At 42.0% G+C, this 15,848-nt stretch overlaps 1 protein-coding gene across 2 annotated transcripts in view; it reads right to left on the minus strand.

Moving 5' to 3' along the window:
* LOC133950801 (EGF-like repeat and discoidin I-like domain-containing protein 3) overlaps positions 1-15,134 on the minus strand; it is a 108,132-nt gene extending 92,998 nt beyond the window's left edge. For both annotated transcript variants that reach the window (XM_062384933.1, XM_062384931.1), the window contains exon 1: positions 14,832-15,134. In XM_062384933.1, the coding sequence (XP_062240917.1) occupies positions 14,832-14,895 (64 nt within the window). In that variant the 5' untranslated portion in view covers positions 14,896-15,134. The remainder of the gene's footprint in view (positions 1-14,831) is intronic.
* Positions 15,135-15,848: the final 714 nt, after the last annotated feature.

A 15,848-nucleotide genomic window follows, 5' to 3' on the forward strand; every position in this document is an offset into this window, starting at 1 on the left:
AGAAAAAAATCATTCTATCCGAGCCTTTGTGGAGAGATTCATTTTGGTCAACTTTGACATGCAAATTTAAGCCAATGAATAATTGCAAACCCTTTCCAGAGTGCTGATCTTTGAGGGACCAGTGACTATAGTCCGAAATGCAAGAAGCTGTAATATCAGCTCGGTAAATCGAACAATTTAATCTCCCCCGCTGAGTATGACTAGCTCTTCAAAAGAGATGAATTTTTTTAAGTCAGGCATGACAATGAGTTAGGAGGTGGTAAGCTTAGCAAAAAAATTGAAATGTGGGGGTATGTGGAAAAAAAGCTTCTTTTGTCCCATCTCCATTACTCTCACAGCCAGAAACTATGATGTGAGCTCCGAGCAAGCTTGACCAAAAACCTACATCTGCCTTGGCACAGAACCAGCACCCATAATCAATGAGTTGGGGTTGAGCGTTGGTCACTGTGAGGTTGGAGGCTTCACCTCAAAGGCTTGCACACAGTCCTCTCTTTTCAGTTCTTGTCATAAATTCAACTTCTGTTGCCACAAAAGCCTCCAGCCCATTGCACTCAAAGTAGTGGGGAGCTTTCTTCCCAGCCAGAGGTATCCTACCCTCTAAGGTCTGGGTGAGCTCAAACCACATTCTCCAGGAAAGGATTTTTATCGTTTAAGCCCACCTCCACTGCTCCTCTGCCTTCATGCTGCAAGTCAACTAAATTTACTTTTCAGACTCTGTTGAGATATATTCCCACAGGACTTCTACATTCCAGATAAGGCCGTCAAGGCAAGAGTGCACTGTGTGGTTAAGACCTAAACTGTACTCAGAAAGCAAGAGAAAAAGGAGCAGTGGCTAAAAGGGAGGGGTTAAATAAAAAAAAAGAAAATGCCAGGGATACTTATTTCTTTTCTTTATGTGTAAAGGTCTCTGTCCTTGTTAGTAACAAGCTGGTCCACCATTCTGCCCTCTATTGCTCTCATTACTGTGCATCCTGCCTCAGCCATCTCTAAGCCCTGCAGAGTTGCGCAGAGGGCTTTTGTCTGAGGATAAGATCGATACCGCTCCTCATCTTGGGCCAGGGGCAGCAATAATGCACTCAACCCAGAGCCTGGAGGGTTCACAGGATTTAGCAGGAACCAGGGACAAAGGACTCCGGCCTTTCCTGTGGTCAAACTATTAACAATGTACAGGAGGAATCGCATAGATATATGGAACTGTGGTTGCATTTTAGATGCACATATCATAAAAAAAGATCTAAAGGCGTATGTTAATTAATATAAAGGTGATTAAAATGATGCCACTATAAATCACTATAAAAACATTGTAAAATGCAGTAGCACTACCTAGTATAAATGGCACAGGGATATTTCTTCACAACCTTGATCATGGGCCTTTTGGAATTGATCCAACACACAAAGAACCTACCCGAGCAACCTCCCGTGACACTGCAGGCCTAATCAAATTAACAATCGTCCAAGTCTCAGACAACCGCATCAAGTTGAGACTTAAGTTAGATAACCTCTAACTATCCTTAGTTGGTCTCACATATTAAAAGCATTGATTGAACGTGACGGCATCGGCAGGTGAGGACTAACCTCTCGGGCAATATTTCTTTGAGGTTTACGATCGCTACAGGCCTATAGCAAGAAGTAATTAATGATGGTTATTATGTTGTTCATGTTGCTGCTTATGCATGTGAAGGGAGCTTTTAAGCTGTGACTAGAATAATGAAATGTCAAATCACTCCACATGCTAGAAGAAATGACAGAGGGATAGATATAGTGAAATCAATAACAGACAAAGTCTATCCCAATATCCAAACTATAGAATATAGATAGAATATATACAAACATCGAATTTGAACACATCCCATACACTAATTAAACCTCAATTAAAGTCATACATAAATGATATGATCAGATGCTTACATCACTCCTAATTTGTATTGAATACAAAGAACCAAGTAGCCAAATAAACAGTGTCTCAAACCCAGCTGTCGTAAAGCAGCGTGACAGAGGAGTATAAGATCGAGGCCATGAGATGGATGGTGTTAATTAGTGTCATTCATGAACATAGTCCTTCAGGTTGTTGCTCATAAAGAGCCAGCCAAGCTCATTTGGTTTAGTACTTTTACTGAATTTGTAATACAAAGGAATAATGACATTTTAGCAACGCAGCGACCAGACTGTGACTCTGATGTTTGCATTGATTTTCTTGCTGGCATTATTAACATGTATAGCAAATATTTAGCGGTATATCTTTGTATATATGTCAATGATGCCACCGCATTGCTGTGTTCAACAGATTATTAAAAAAAAAATCCAAAATAATGCGTGCCCAAAAGGTTTTTAACAGCGTCTAAAATCGACGTGAGGTTTCACATCAAGCTAACTCCATCATTATCTCTAGAATCTCAGCATGTGTGGTTGAGTGGGAGATATGACTGAAGCTCCGTCCTCCAAACATCCACTGGGCAGCGGATGGTATAGCCTCTGGCTCAGTCAACACCCACAACAAACCTCTATCTCCGTTTTCATGGCCCCCTCCTCCTGAACAGACACACACACACACACACACACACACTCATGCACACACGCCTCTCTGCACGCTCATTACAGATGCCCTACTTTGCTTGGGAGCCAGAAGAGCCTCGCTAGCCTCATTACAAACTTGGGTACCTCCCATCTTTTGTACCTTTTTCTCCCCCAAACAAGATCTGCTACATGGTTGTATCCCTGAGGTTGCATAAAGAGATTCATCAAACATGTATAAAGAAGTGGAGCTCACAGCTCATCTGAATTTTCACCGTAACCGCCGAAGAGCAAGGTGTCTGCGTGGGAAAGTGCCACTGCACATTAAAAGGCTAGGAAGGAGAAAATTGGCGAGAGACAATTGCATTTGAGTCAGAAACTGTGTCACTAATTCACGGGATTAATGCATATTCAGAAGCACATGAAGAGATCTCTGTGACCCTGTTCGTTAAATGTTTACCTCATTAGCTCCCTTGTTGTCACAATGTTTTCCATGTGGCATTTTGGATGAAAGGGAAATTAATGCCACACAAATGCACTCTGTGACTGAGCGATCCTCTGATTCAAAATTCACAAAGGATTCACTAGTACAGAAAATTCAAACGTTTAGTCTCTTTTCCGTGGGTTTGCGAGTGTGTGGAAGAGACAGAGAGACAGCGAGAGCTTCAAAGAACCCAACACAAGTTTGATGAATCCAGAGAAAAGGCATTGAGGAGATTTTCCAAGTATTTATTCCTTGATCATTACATTGAGGGAAACATACAGTGGAAAATATGCTTGGTCTATTTCTTGCAAATATATCAATGATCAATTAATACCTCATGTCTGTTTGTTCAATATGTTGAGTAGGTGGCGCTAGCAGCTAGTTAGTTTAGCATACAGACTGGGAAATGGAAATGGGCCAGAATCAGCCTACCAGCATGTCTGAAGATCAAATTTGTTCTTCTTGTTTATTCTTTGGAATCAGTTTTTTAAATGATTCACTCATCTAAAAACTATCTCTTTCAAAAGGCAATGTTTTCAACTTCGGGGAGCAGACAGATCTTGAATAGTCACAGGTAAAAGTAAATAGGAGAATGCTGTACGAATTCTTAGGGAAAACATACATTTCTCCAGGACATTTTACTTTTTCTCATTATTTTCTATGCACTTTAAATGACATTGGTAAAATGTTTGGAGGTATTTAAAGACTCATGGGAACCTTGAAGAGGGCAGAGATGATCCCATCAAGAGTTTTTTAGTGAACTTCTCCATTCTAACTCAGAAAACACAAAAGTCAAAGTTAACTGTGGAGTCTAATACTACCAATAACTTAAAGTACAGAATGTGCATTCTGGTTTTGACATAAAAGCTAACAACCACTGCAGGCGCCTCTTAAATCTCACTATAACAGTACTTTCACATGCCACTTCTCTTTGTTTTGATTTACGTGCAGCTAAACTGAGACAAATGTTGAACAGATGATGCATTTCTTCACAGCAACACAGTAAATGTGTGTGAGGAGAACTCACACCCACTGGCTTAAGCAGAGCATTGTGTGTAGTGAAAGGGCAAGCCTTGACAAATGGAATTCCTGCATCCTGCTTACCTCTTGGTCAGTGGACTACGTGTAGCTTCCATTACTTACTCAAAGAGCCTCAGTGCTGATCAAGATGAGGCTTAGTGAACAGTTGCTTATCAGTGAGAAGGTACAATAACTGGGGATTACTGAACATCTCCATTATACACTGCCTGTTTTGTGTCATTTTAATCAGCACTATTTCGGCTGTGGAAGCGAAGTTGGCCTTGAGAATGGAAATGGAATATAAGTTTGGAAATGAAGAGCTGATGTTTGACTGAATAAAACACAAAACAAAAGCTTGCATCTGCTGAATGAATATGTGCCACACAATACAGCACAGGCGTCTTAAACACACATCGAGGACAAATCCATCCAGTGGTTTTAAACATGACATTAAACCAAATCTTCACCCAGCTGCAGCAGCCACAGCCACGGTTTGATGTGTTATAATTATAACTTTGTGTGTGTGTGTGTGAGGGAGTGATATATCACACAAAGATTCCTCTTCATTGCACTGATGCTGTTTAAAAATACACTGAACTTCTTCAACTGCTAATTTAAATGGTCACATCCTGTGCCGCGTACAACAAGATTTACGATCGCCGTGTTCTAGATGCACTTTCAATATGAGTGTGCCTGTGTTTGCAGTGGAGCACACCTGCCTACAACAGCTGAGGGAGGTTAGAGAGATCACGCTGGTAAATATTTCATACACGTCAAACAAGGTGAATAATAGAGAGACAAGCTACCTGGTTTAAGGGCTTGACAATATGTCTTGCGTCTTCTTAAAAAAAAGAAGAAGCAAGACAAGTTCAGCACGGTCAAAGATATCAGTGGAGCTTTTTAGAAGTAAAGCAGGGAAACAACAACATGTGAGCAACGTTTCTATTAATACAACTTGGGAAGAAGAGGTCAGTGAGGTCTATACAGTTCATGATATCTATTCAACTTCATGGAAGAGTAAATGTAAAATGGGCAGAAACCAGTGTGTCTCCATATGGTACATTCAATAACACATTATGTGCATTCATTTATACAACATCGTATGATTTCATTTATCATGTAAATAATAAAATAAAAAGACACAAATCCAGTCAACCAAGCACAGAAATTTGAAAATTGGATCCCCAATTTAGTCCAATGTTAGAATCATTATTAAACTAAGCGAACACCTATGCAATGACATTTCTCACCATGTCAAAGCACTGTATGAAACACAAATTAAAATAACATTAGCTAAATCTAAGTTGTTGCTCTATTGCTGCTAAAACGGTCCCAATCTCATTCATAAAGTCGTTACCATCCACACACTGAATTTTTCCCATTGCTAAACTACATCACTGCTCACTGGCACTAAGTCAAATTTACATTCTGTCAATGAGTCAAAAAGACCAACAATGGAGCTGCTCTGTGTCACTCAGCCCACACATGAAACGACAGGCTGAAGGCTGCTCCGTCACTTGTTGTCGCTGCCTTAGCCTCAGATGAACACTACACATACAGTACTCCAATTTGATCCGGCCTCAGTCGGTCTGGTATCACCCTTATGCACTAAATGTTATCAGTATAATTCGTGGACCTAAAAATTACCAAAATGGTGCAACTTGTTACAACTAGGGTTGGGTACCGAACTCTGTACCTTTAATCACGTTAAATCTATCGGTGCCAAATGTCAGTACCTGTGAGTGCATCAGGTTGAGAGCGTATGTAGACGTGATTGAGAGTGAAAGAGAGAATACGTTAGATAAAGAGAGAGAGAGAGAGCAAGACCATGTGACTCCTCCTTGAAATCAAACCAAGCTCTGTTCTGATCAGAGCACAAAGTCAGAACAATGGCGAGTCATGGGCGCAGACACTCCGGGAGCCATGCACGGCACCAGGGTTCAGACCCAGGGATCGTCAGAGTGCGCACAGCCCAGCTACAGCTGCACCATGGCAGACACCCAGGGAACCATGCACAGCTCCACTGTGTTTGCTCAAAGGGTTCATTTGGGTCTTTTCAAACATGTTTGGACCATTTTTTCACAGTTTTACTGGCTCTGTCAGTAATTTACAGCTCCTGTCTGTGTCTCTATCATTCAAAAGCTACACAATTCAATCACAGTAAGCAAACGCTTACAGTGATGAATTTAATCCAGGACAAATGTGATCAATATAAGTGGTTTCCTCAGTACTGGAATTTTTGTCGCGAGGGGGAATCGCAACGGAATTCAACAGAGGCACATCTCTGCAGTTAAGCCCCTGGTCGGACATTTGTTATACAGTGAGAATAAATTACATAAAGCAAGTACTGATGGGAACCTGTACTGGATTCCAGGTACGATTATTGGTTTGAATGTGAACGGTAACGTAGTTACAAGCCATGTCCTTTATGTAAGTGACAATGGACCATGATTAGACATTAGAGGTGATGATCCATTCTAGTTTTCCTAATGAGCTTTACTTTGAAGTATAGAGGTGAGTGGTTGCATTATACTGATCTTCATATGAAAGGGGATTTTCATTCTCTCTTTCACTACACACCCCAAGGGTAATGTAAAACATCTGGACTCATGATATTCCACTTATAAAAAATTGCACTTCACTTCTCAATGGAAAGCACATTCCAGCCATTACCTCAAATAACCCTTCTGAAAAGTACTTGGACATACGTTCTACAACGGTTTGCTCATTTGGATTGAAACTTGAGGCTTGCAGGTGAAATTTAGCATATGCAGATTTGTGATATCCAAAAACATATGTATATCCTGTTTTCACTCCACCCTTTAACTGATAAATTCCTTATTACTCTCAAACAATCCCTCACCAAACAGCCCCTTGTTGGGATTCAGCATAATTTGACGTAAAAATCGATCTGGCTGACATGGTGAAAAAGGGAAGCTGATTTCGATTTTTGGCAAATGAGTGAAGCATGGCTGCACAGCCACACTGTGAAAAACAGCCAGAATCACTGCCTAGAGTTTGTGTGATGACATTTCTGGGTTACCTCTCTAAGCTTCGAGCAGAGAAACCCACACGTCTGTGTATACATTTCAATCAAAGTAAAGCACACGGCAGAACAGGTATTGACTTAATCAAATATACGTCAAAACAGTGTAAGCTACAGAACTGATGAGTCTGGGAATGAGATGAAAAGCACAAACAAATCCTCAGATGAGGGCCTGTGTCTACTACTGTGTCTAGAGAGAAAAGATGAAAGAGGTAATCAGAGCTCCAAATTGGCGGAGAGAGTAGAGTAGAAATGATTGGCACCTGGTGCGATAAAGTTAACATTGGACCATTAATTGTCAAACAGAAATAACTTTTTAATGAAATACATGAACATGTACCTGTTTTTTTAGCAGGTAACCAACATGTCGATCCTGTTCAAATGGTCGATCTCAAACCCTTCACTTTGAATACCTTTACTCTCAGGCCACACTGGCAGAGCTGAGTGGGTAACGTACTGAAACAGACATATGAAGCCGAACAGCAAACAATCAAAGCCCTGCGAAAACAAATGAATGGATTCAGCCAAAAGATAGGCCGGGGTGCTTTTATTTTAAAACAGGTACAGGAAGTACGAAATATGTATGTGACATATTCGACAGATAAACATCGCACACAGTTCACAGCAGAATACAGAGTGAAATTGATCCTTCACCACAGTTATTAAGTTTATCTGTAGAATTTCTATCATAGGACTACTTTTATACAGTAGTCATATTTATGGCCCTTTTCAAGGCAAACCTATGTGGCAGCTCTGCTGCAGAACATATTGCTTTACTGAGAATGTGAACATATGCTGTAAATATGAATAGTTTATATTGAACATGTATGAATGTGAATATTGTGCATTGAATAGTATACTCGTACATTGAGACTTTTGAAACAGACATTGCAAAAATAAAACATTTGATCTACTGAAGTAGGTTTTTTGGAAGATGTCAGGTTGGTAGATATCAGATTGCATTTGGAATTGAAAAAATCTAAAATGTAGGTTACCATTGATTGTACAGTATTAACTGTAAAATATGGCAGAAAAAAATGAGGGTTAAAGGTTAAATTTACCTCGATAACTCCAGTCACAGACTTTGAGATCGGGTTCAGGATATAAGTATGTTCCTCGAATGGGAATGAGAAGCGAGCGTCTCTTCCACGGTTGTTGGAAGTAAGAACTTAAGCCACCTGCATCCATCTGATCTCATTGGGTAGATTTGGCTTATTGAAAATTCAGTTGTGTTCCAGAGCCCAGCGGAGAGACTTGATCAGACCAAAGCGAAGCTCATTGCATTCACTCCTCAATCTTATTTTGACTGAATCAGGCTTAGCGTCAGTCGGCAGCAACTACAGCTCGATTGTCCCAAAAAAAAAAAAGCAGAAATTATATAAGCTTTGGGTTTATTTCAAAAATAAGAATACCCACAAAACCTCAACCCATTACAAACTAATTCTGAGCCTGGGTGGTCTACACACACCTGACAATGCTATAAAAGTGAGAGCATTACACACAGATTGTTAGGACAGAGGATTTAAGGAGAGGAAAAAAACAATATAAATCACAGGCATATATCCAAACACTAAACAACAGAGACTTTATATCCTCATAGAGACCAGATGTAACATCGCTAAAAATGTGTCAGGAGTTGGCTTTCTTGTAGAGATTAAGGATTCAAGGTCTACGTATCATTCATGCATCCGTGCTCAGACTTTAATCTTGTTTTCTTAAAGCTTTGGTCTCACAACAAAGTTGAAGCAAGCTCAAACTGATCACACGCCAGTTGTTCAACACTTCATCCGAAATAATTCATCCTTTGTGCAGATTTGAGGTGGGTCCTTCAATTCATGGCCAAAACTAACAAACAAAAAATGGCTTATATGTGTTCTGGCAGGTTCACAACAGAATGGGTGGGTCCGGAGTGTTCACTAGCCACCCCCACCCTAATACAAAAATAATGCTTGGCTCGCAAAATGTCTGCATTGAGACCCACCCTGAGATATTTGCATTCCTGTTCCCCAACTCAATTCCTACACACACACACAGACACACACACACACACACACACAAACAAATATGTACAAGCCGTCTAAGCAATAACTTAAGAGGCTGACTCACTCTTCATCGATAGAGTCAGGTGTTGACAAAAGAGATTAATTACAGAGTAAATTACATGGCCTTACTTTACTGTTTGTTTGTTTGCAGTCAGCATACAAAGTGGTTGAATTCATATTAAAGGGATGGTTCGACCCAAAACCACTAGCTGTAATCTAATAATGCTGCAGAGAATGAGCCGTCTCTAACCTGTTCAATAGAGGAGTATTGTCCTCTGTTCTGTTTGGAAAACCTGAAGGGATAGTTCACCCAAAAATGAAAATTCAATAATTATCTACTCACCACTATGCCAATTGGAGGGTTGGGTGACGTGTCCACAAAACACTTTTCGGGTTTCATGGGTAAACAAGGTTGCAGCAAAACTCAATACAATTGAACTAAATTGTGACTCTTTCTTCAAACCTAATTAAAACAACAGAGAAAAGACATACAATGCCTCCATACTGCTCCTGTGGTGTCATCCAAGTGTCACTAAGCCCCGGCATTCAAACTCGACTTGAAAAAGCTTCATTAACACCATGTTTTCACCCTAAATGTCCTGTATTATTCTCCTCCTAGTTACTGCTGCAGTAAGTCAAGTTAACTTGTGTTCTCGCAATACTCACGAGTTCCCCCGAGACCAGATGCAGTGAATTCATTGCCACAAGCTTGAGATATCACGTTCAAGAAAAACAAACATACTTTGTGCGGATACTGTGACCTTCACTTTTTACCACCAAAATCAAGTGTGTTAATACTTAAGTCCAAATTAATGTTTGTGCCAAATGTGAAATGATTCCTTGACGGTGTTATCACCTTCACAAGGCACAAACTGTGCTTCATGAGGGTTACGGTTAGCAACTTGACATTGATCTTCTACCTATTACCACTAGAATCATTGAAATATTCAGTTCATCTTTCAGTCCAAGTGAATATTTGTACCAAATTTGAAGAAATTCCCTCAAGTTGTATATGAGATATGGGGCTCAAGAGAATTGGATGTACCGACAACCCGAAAATATAATGGCTCTTACCTCTGGCTCTAGCCGGTACAAAAATGTGATCATATTTTCAAAATCATTTCAGCTTTCTTCCTGCTGAATCTTCACTTCAGCAAAAAGTATTATTATTGTGGTAATCTTTATTAGAATGACAATAAAGCATTTAACTTGAAGATACCACCAATAACGGAATTACTACGATTGAAATATTTGAAAGTGCAAGTTTAATTAAAAAACTTGTTCAGTAAGGCTGAAAAGTGGTTTATACCCACATGCATCACACTGCAGAACTTAAAATGAGAAATGTTGGTCTAAACAACAATTTTGGACATTTGCAGCACAGAATCACATGGACTTCTAAAGTTTAAGAATCAAATATATTTAAGACCGGAGACGAGACATAAGTGAGTTTCAGCAATCCAGTAAGTAATGAGAGTTAGTATTTTTTTCTGTTTTGCCACACTCGTACTGTGGGCTCGCTCTGTGGGCCGCCACAAGTTGAGTCATTGATCGTGACCCAGTGGGATTACTTGAAACCAGCATGTGTTCTTTTATTTAAAACTACAAAAGGACGGGCTGCTGCATGTTCCGTCGCATAAAAAGCGAAGTACACTCACCATTAACTGACACTACAAACACAACAGTTTGGTTTGCAGAAGGCTCTTTCTGCTTATTCTTTTTTTTTTTTCTACACTGGCATTAATGGAATGATAAGTAGATCACTGTGCAAGGAGCCTTCATAACGTGCTGCATTTAGTAAACGATGGACCTTTAACAATTTCCGTTTCCAGAGTTTTGTGAATAAAGGCATCAGACATCGATTTGAGGACTTTGCATCAACATCCAGAAGCCTTGTGTGAAAAGTGGCTATTTTTACCACTGATGAGTCCTTGTGTTCTGTGTGATGTGTTCAAACACGGCTCCTTCTCACAAAGTCGTGTAAAAAAGATTGATTTAATGAGCCTTGGGAATCTAGAGCTTGACCTGAAGCGCAGCATGATGCCGACACCAACACTTCAGTTGAGTGACGCGCTTTTGACTAGAAGGACACAAACACTTATTTCAACAACAGTGACACACTTATGTCTTTGTTGTCTAAAGGCTTATACGATTGTGTTTGCTCCGACAACTTATTTTACCACCGCGCTGTCCATCCGCACGTCATGGCCGTATTTAAATTTGCTGGAGAGCACTTCCTCAGCGTGTGTCCTTGCAACCTCCATAACCGTCCCTCTCATGCCCTCCCAATAAGTCAAGCATGAAATGTAGGCAGGACAACAGAGGCCGGACCAAAGCAGAGACAAACAGCACTGTATCCATTAACTTGTCAGCATGGCAGACAAATGAACTCTCCTTCAAGTATTAATGGGATTAAGGGAGTGTCTGCACTGACAAGGAAAAGCCCAATCAAGTCAACAACACAAACACACACGCACGCACACAATGGAAACTGAGTTACAGACGATAGCTCATGACACCGCGGCAGCGGGAGAAGACTTCGGGGCAAACACTGAATCCCGTGCTGTGATATCCCGTGTTGCATTTACGTATGTGTGGGTTGTCATCCAGTGAGTGGCTGTGATTTCAGTCGTTATCACGTCTACTGATCTGACAGAGGTCTGCCCTCTCTCCACTGATTGAAGACTGTGCCATTTAAAACCAGATTGATGGGCGCGGTGGAGGTAGGCTGCCAGCCATTGTTGTTAAAAGTCACCTGTACATCAACCATAACCTTCAGGTGTCCGCTGAACATAATGAGATCTGAGAGAGATGGTTATCACTGACTCTAATTTAAGATGAACGTCCTCCTTTATTATCTCCAACTGTTTGAAAACTGTTGGAAATCAATTAAATCTTATTTAGTTTTTTTTGCAGACTTATGTCTAAAAGGTCAGAACTAGGTCTGCAACTGATTACTACTTTCGTTATCTATTATATTATTATCGGTTATACTACTGCTCTAATTCTTTGATGTGTCTATATGATGGAAAAAATTAAATAAATCTTCCATTAATGATCAAGAGTAACAGGGGCTTATGATTTGATTCTGACCCGGTGCATTGCTTCCTTGTTCTTTCGCCCTATTTCACACTGACCACTGTCATATCAATAAAACAAAGGCAGAAAATGCCCATAAAATATCTGTAACAAAAAATAGTTTTATTTTTGCTCATCACCTAATTCAGAGCTCTGGCTAATACGGCGCTACTACAGTAATTTGTTTACAAACCTTAGGTTGCATTTTATTTCTGTGGTGATCAATACATTCATTAGTTTTGGACAATTATGGCCGATTGGGCATGAAGTGAAGTAAAATGCTGCTTGGTGGAAAGTTTTAATGAATTCATCTGCGTCTTATCCATTGCCATGATATTGACAAGCACTATTAAGTCGCATCCAGCCAAAATGTGAATGTCTCTCATTTCCATCCAAGACTATTGTTTATCCAAATGAACCAGATGCCATTCCTGCTAGAAGGAAGAAGCTGGAGTCGGTGAGCCCAATGACTGAGTCCATCTGAAGCCCCAGTTATTCTCAGAATCAAACTTTCTACGTCGCCTTTGCTATTGTCAGACTTCTACAGCTGTGTCAAGACAGCAGAATCTTTGAGTGAAATGAACAGTGACCCACAATATTAAGACTAATCACGACGCGCCAACAGCCGACAATCACATCCTATCTCCAGATGGCTGTCCATTTGCCACAGAGGCTCTAATTGCACATCCATTAAAATCAAGAGCGACTAAAATTAAGATGCATGAAAATCCATTAAAACTGTCTCTGTGTGCACCAGCACAAAAGGATCTCACATTTCCATAGAGCGGGCGCCCGCGTGTGCAGTCATGTGCTTTGTCCAGGCGGACAGGCACAGTCCCAAACAATGTGTGAGAGTCAGCACCAGTGACCAAGCGGAGGAAGTGATGTATTGCACACTGACTTGGAACAATGCAGTCTGTTTTACCTGAAGGCGAATGTTTCTACCCCATCAGTTTGTTTCAGTGGACAGAGGCGGCCGGCGACAGCCTCCATAGTGTTTGTCTGAAGGCGCCTGCTGCCTCTGGGAAATGACAAAAGCCAAGTAGAACGTTGCTTTTATAGAATTAAAAGAGACGTCGGATGATCGAATCACAGGTGGATTCTCTCTGTCTGTTTCTTTGTAGGAGGGGGTTTGGGCGCTTTGGTGCCATTTTCAGTCTGATTCTGTGATGCCCTTTTTATTTTCTCCCTCTTTAGAAATCTTTAGAGTGGACCACCTATGCTGTGAACGTTGCCAAAGTAGCTGCCAGCTCGACCATTGTGGTGAGAAGCATGATCACACACAGATCAAACACTGTTAACACCCTCCGTCTCCTCCTCGAAGCGACTCCTCACTGTGCATGAGGTTACAGCTGGGCTCAGTTTGGAAACAGATGGACAGAAATCCCATTGCAATAGCACACATTTATACTGGATATGATTAATTGTGGATGTGGTGATGGTTCATGCTGTATTTTTAACTTGCTGAGCCTTGAAACAAGTGAACCCACGGCACCACGGCTCCCTGCGTTTTTCCCTCTGTATTCATTATTCCAGCCTACTGGGAAGTATTATGTCGTGTAACGGCTGACTCCGAGTTGACACCGCGAGGCTGAGGGAGCCGTACAAACTCCGCTCAGGGCTCACTCCGGCTGTAGAGACGGAGGTCTGTGTGACATGTGTGACTCCTGAGGCGAGCATGTCGCTAAATGAATAGAGACAGGGAGGATGGCATGACCCACTTCCATAAGGGCTAGGCTGCTGCCTTTCCCCAAAACCCCACATGTACAGTTCGGCACTGTTCCATGGAGAGAAGATGTACAGCTGGCAAGAAGCTGAACTATCTCCATCAGCAGACAACACAGAAGGGCATGGGAGGATGGGAGATGGCCTGAATGCTGATTCACTGGGTCAGGTGGATGCAAAAGCTTCCACCAGCCTCCTCTCCACAGAAAGCAGCCTGACAGCCTCTGGGAATTAGAAGACTTGCAATGCGCAATCCACCCTCTTGTGATGACATCCTAGTCAATAATGTTATAACCATGCAACTAATGCAGGCGGCTCTGAGGCATATCTCCTCTTACTGATAACATGGTCTGTCTGAAACCAATAATTCAGTTACTTAAAGGGGGGAAGTGGCGTATTTTCCCCCCCGTTCTGTCTTCATGGAACGGTGCCATGTACAGTAGGATATCCCTGGACGCACAGCCTCATGTATCCATGGAGGCATCCGGGAGAGGACGGAGCAACCAGCTGAGGATTATCAGCGCGAGGGCGCACGAACCACAGGAGCGTAGCGCGGTTCTACCTTCGAGTGTGCGCTCCGGGTGCACGGGCTGATTTCTCTCCATCCGGGCGGAATTACGCACGGGTGGAGATCCATTCGGTCGCGCGTTGGATTCACTCAAACAAGTGTCCAATAAACACAAATAAACAAACTGGCTAAAGGGGTAGCACGGACGCAGCCTCCATCGACAGAGCGGTCACATTCCACCAGCTCTCCACAGACGCGCGCTACATTCTGTATCAGCGTGGGCTCAATCTATATCCACTTCCAAGGTGTGAGGACGCAGCCATCGCTACGGATCAGTTTGTTGTACAGGAGACTCCCCGCGCCGAGGAGCCGCAAGGGAGAAATGTTTCTTTTCCCCACTTTTCTCTCCCCACTCACCTTCCACACGCTGCGGGACAGCGGCGCTCAGACACAGGGCGATGGAGAGGAGCAGCGGTCCCATCCTGTCTCTCTCTCTCTCCCTCTCTCTCGGGATGGACAGGTCTCTGGACTTCCAAGGTTACGGGGCCAAATAAGCCAAAAGTTCTCCCTCCTCGCGTCGCTGCAGGGTCTGGCCCGGGAGCTGGGTGCGCGGAGGGTGTGCGTGCGTATACGTCCTCTCAAGTGATGCCGTGTGCGAGGAAGTCTGCGGAGAGTAGAGACGCGCACTCGCCTCTGTCGCGCAGGAACAAGTGAACGATGCCTGACAGGTCCACCTCTCTCGCTCTCTCTCTCCCCCCCCCCTCTCTCTCTCTCTCTCTCTCCCTCCTACCGCAGTGGTGCGAGGCGCTGGAGAAAGCGACGTGTGCGCTCAGCGCTGCCGGACAACTAATGTCAGAGCACCCGCAGTCAGAGGAGCCATCACTTCCTGCCCACACCTCCAAAATAAAAAACGCTAATTAACACTTGTAAAAGGTTCCGTGTGTGATATATTGGCAAGACTTGAATACAAAATAATCCAAGGAATGTCTTAAATGTGGACCTTACTGAATTAAGAATTAGAAATTGAATGGGAGTTGGACATCTGTGTAAATTGTTGCCACCTTTATGGCTAAATCTACATCCACCACGGTTTGATCTTTCAGATAAATATATACATAATGACACCATTTTTTTTAATGAGGTATGATTTCACATTACTATGCAGTTTTACTGCACACAGTACAAGGCAGTGTAGGCCTCTGTAGCATGCTGTTCACAATCTTTTTTATAGAATTTATAAACAAAAATCCACAATTTAGTTGGTCTTATTTTCAAAATAAATAAAATATAATGATAATAACACTTTATGTAACCTTTTTGTTTTCGAAGTACAACCACTAGACATCCCCATTAAAGTGTGGATTGACAGCTTCCAGGACAGACTGACCTCGGGATGTGTGAGCTTCACTGTCGGTCACAGTGAACCAAGTGGGG

Source organism: Platichthys flesus, chromosome 3, assembly GCF_949316205.1.
Source record: "Platichthys flesus chromosome 3, fPlaFle2.1, whole genome shotgun sequence".
In the NCBI taxonomy this organism is placed as follows: Eukaryota; Metazoa; Chordata; class Actinopteri; order Pleuronectiformes; family Pleuronectidae; genus Platichthys; species Platichthys flesus.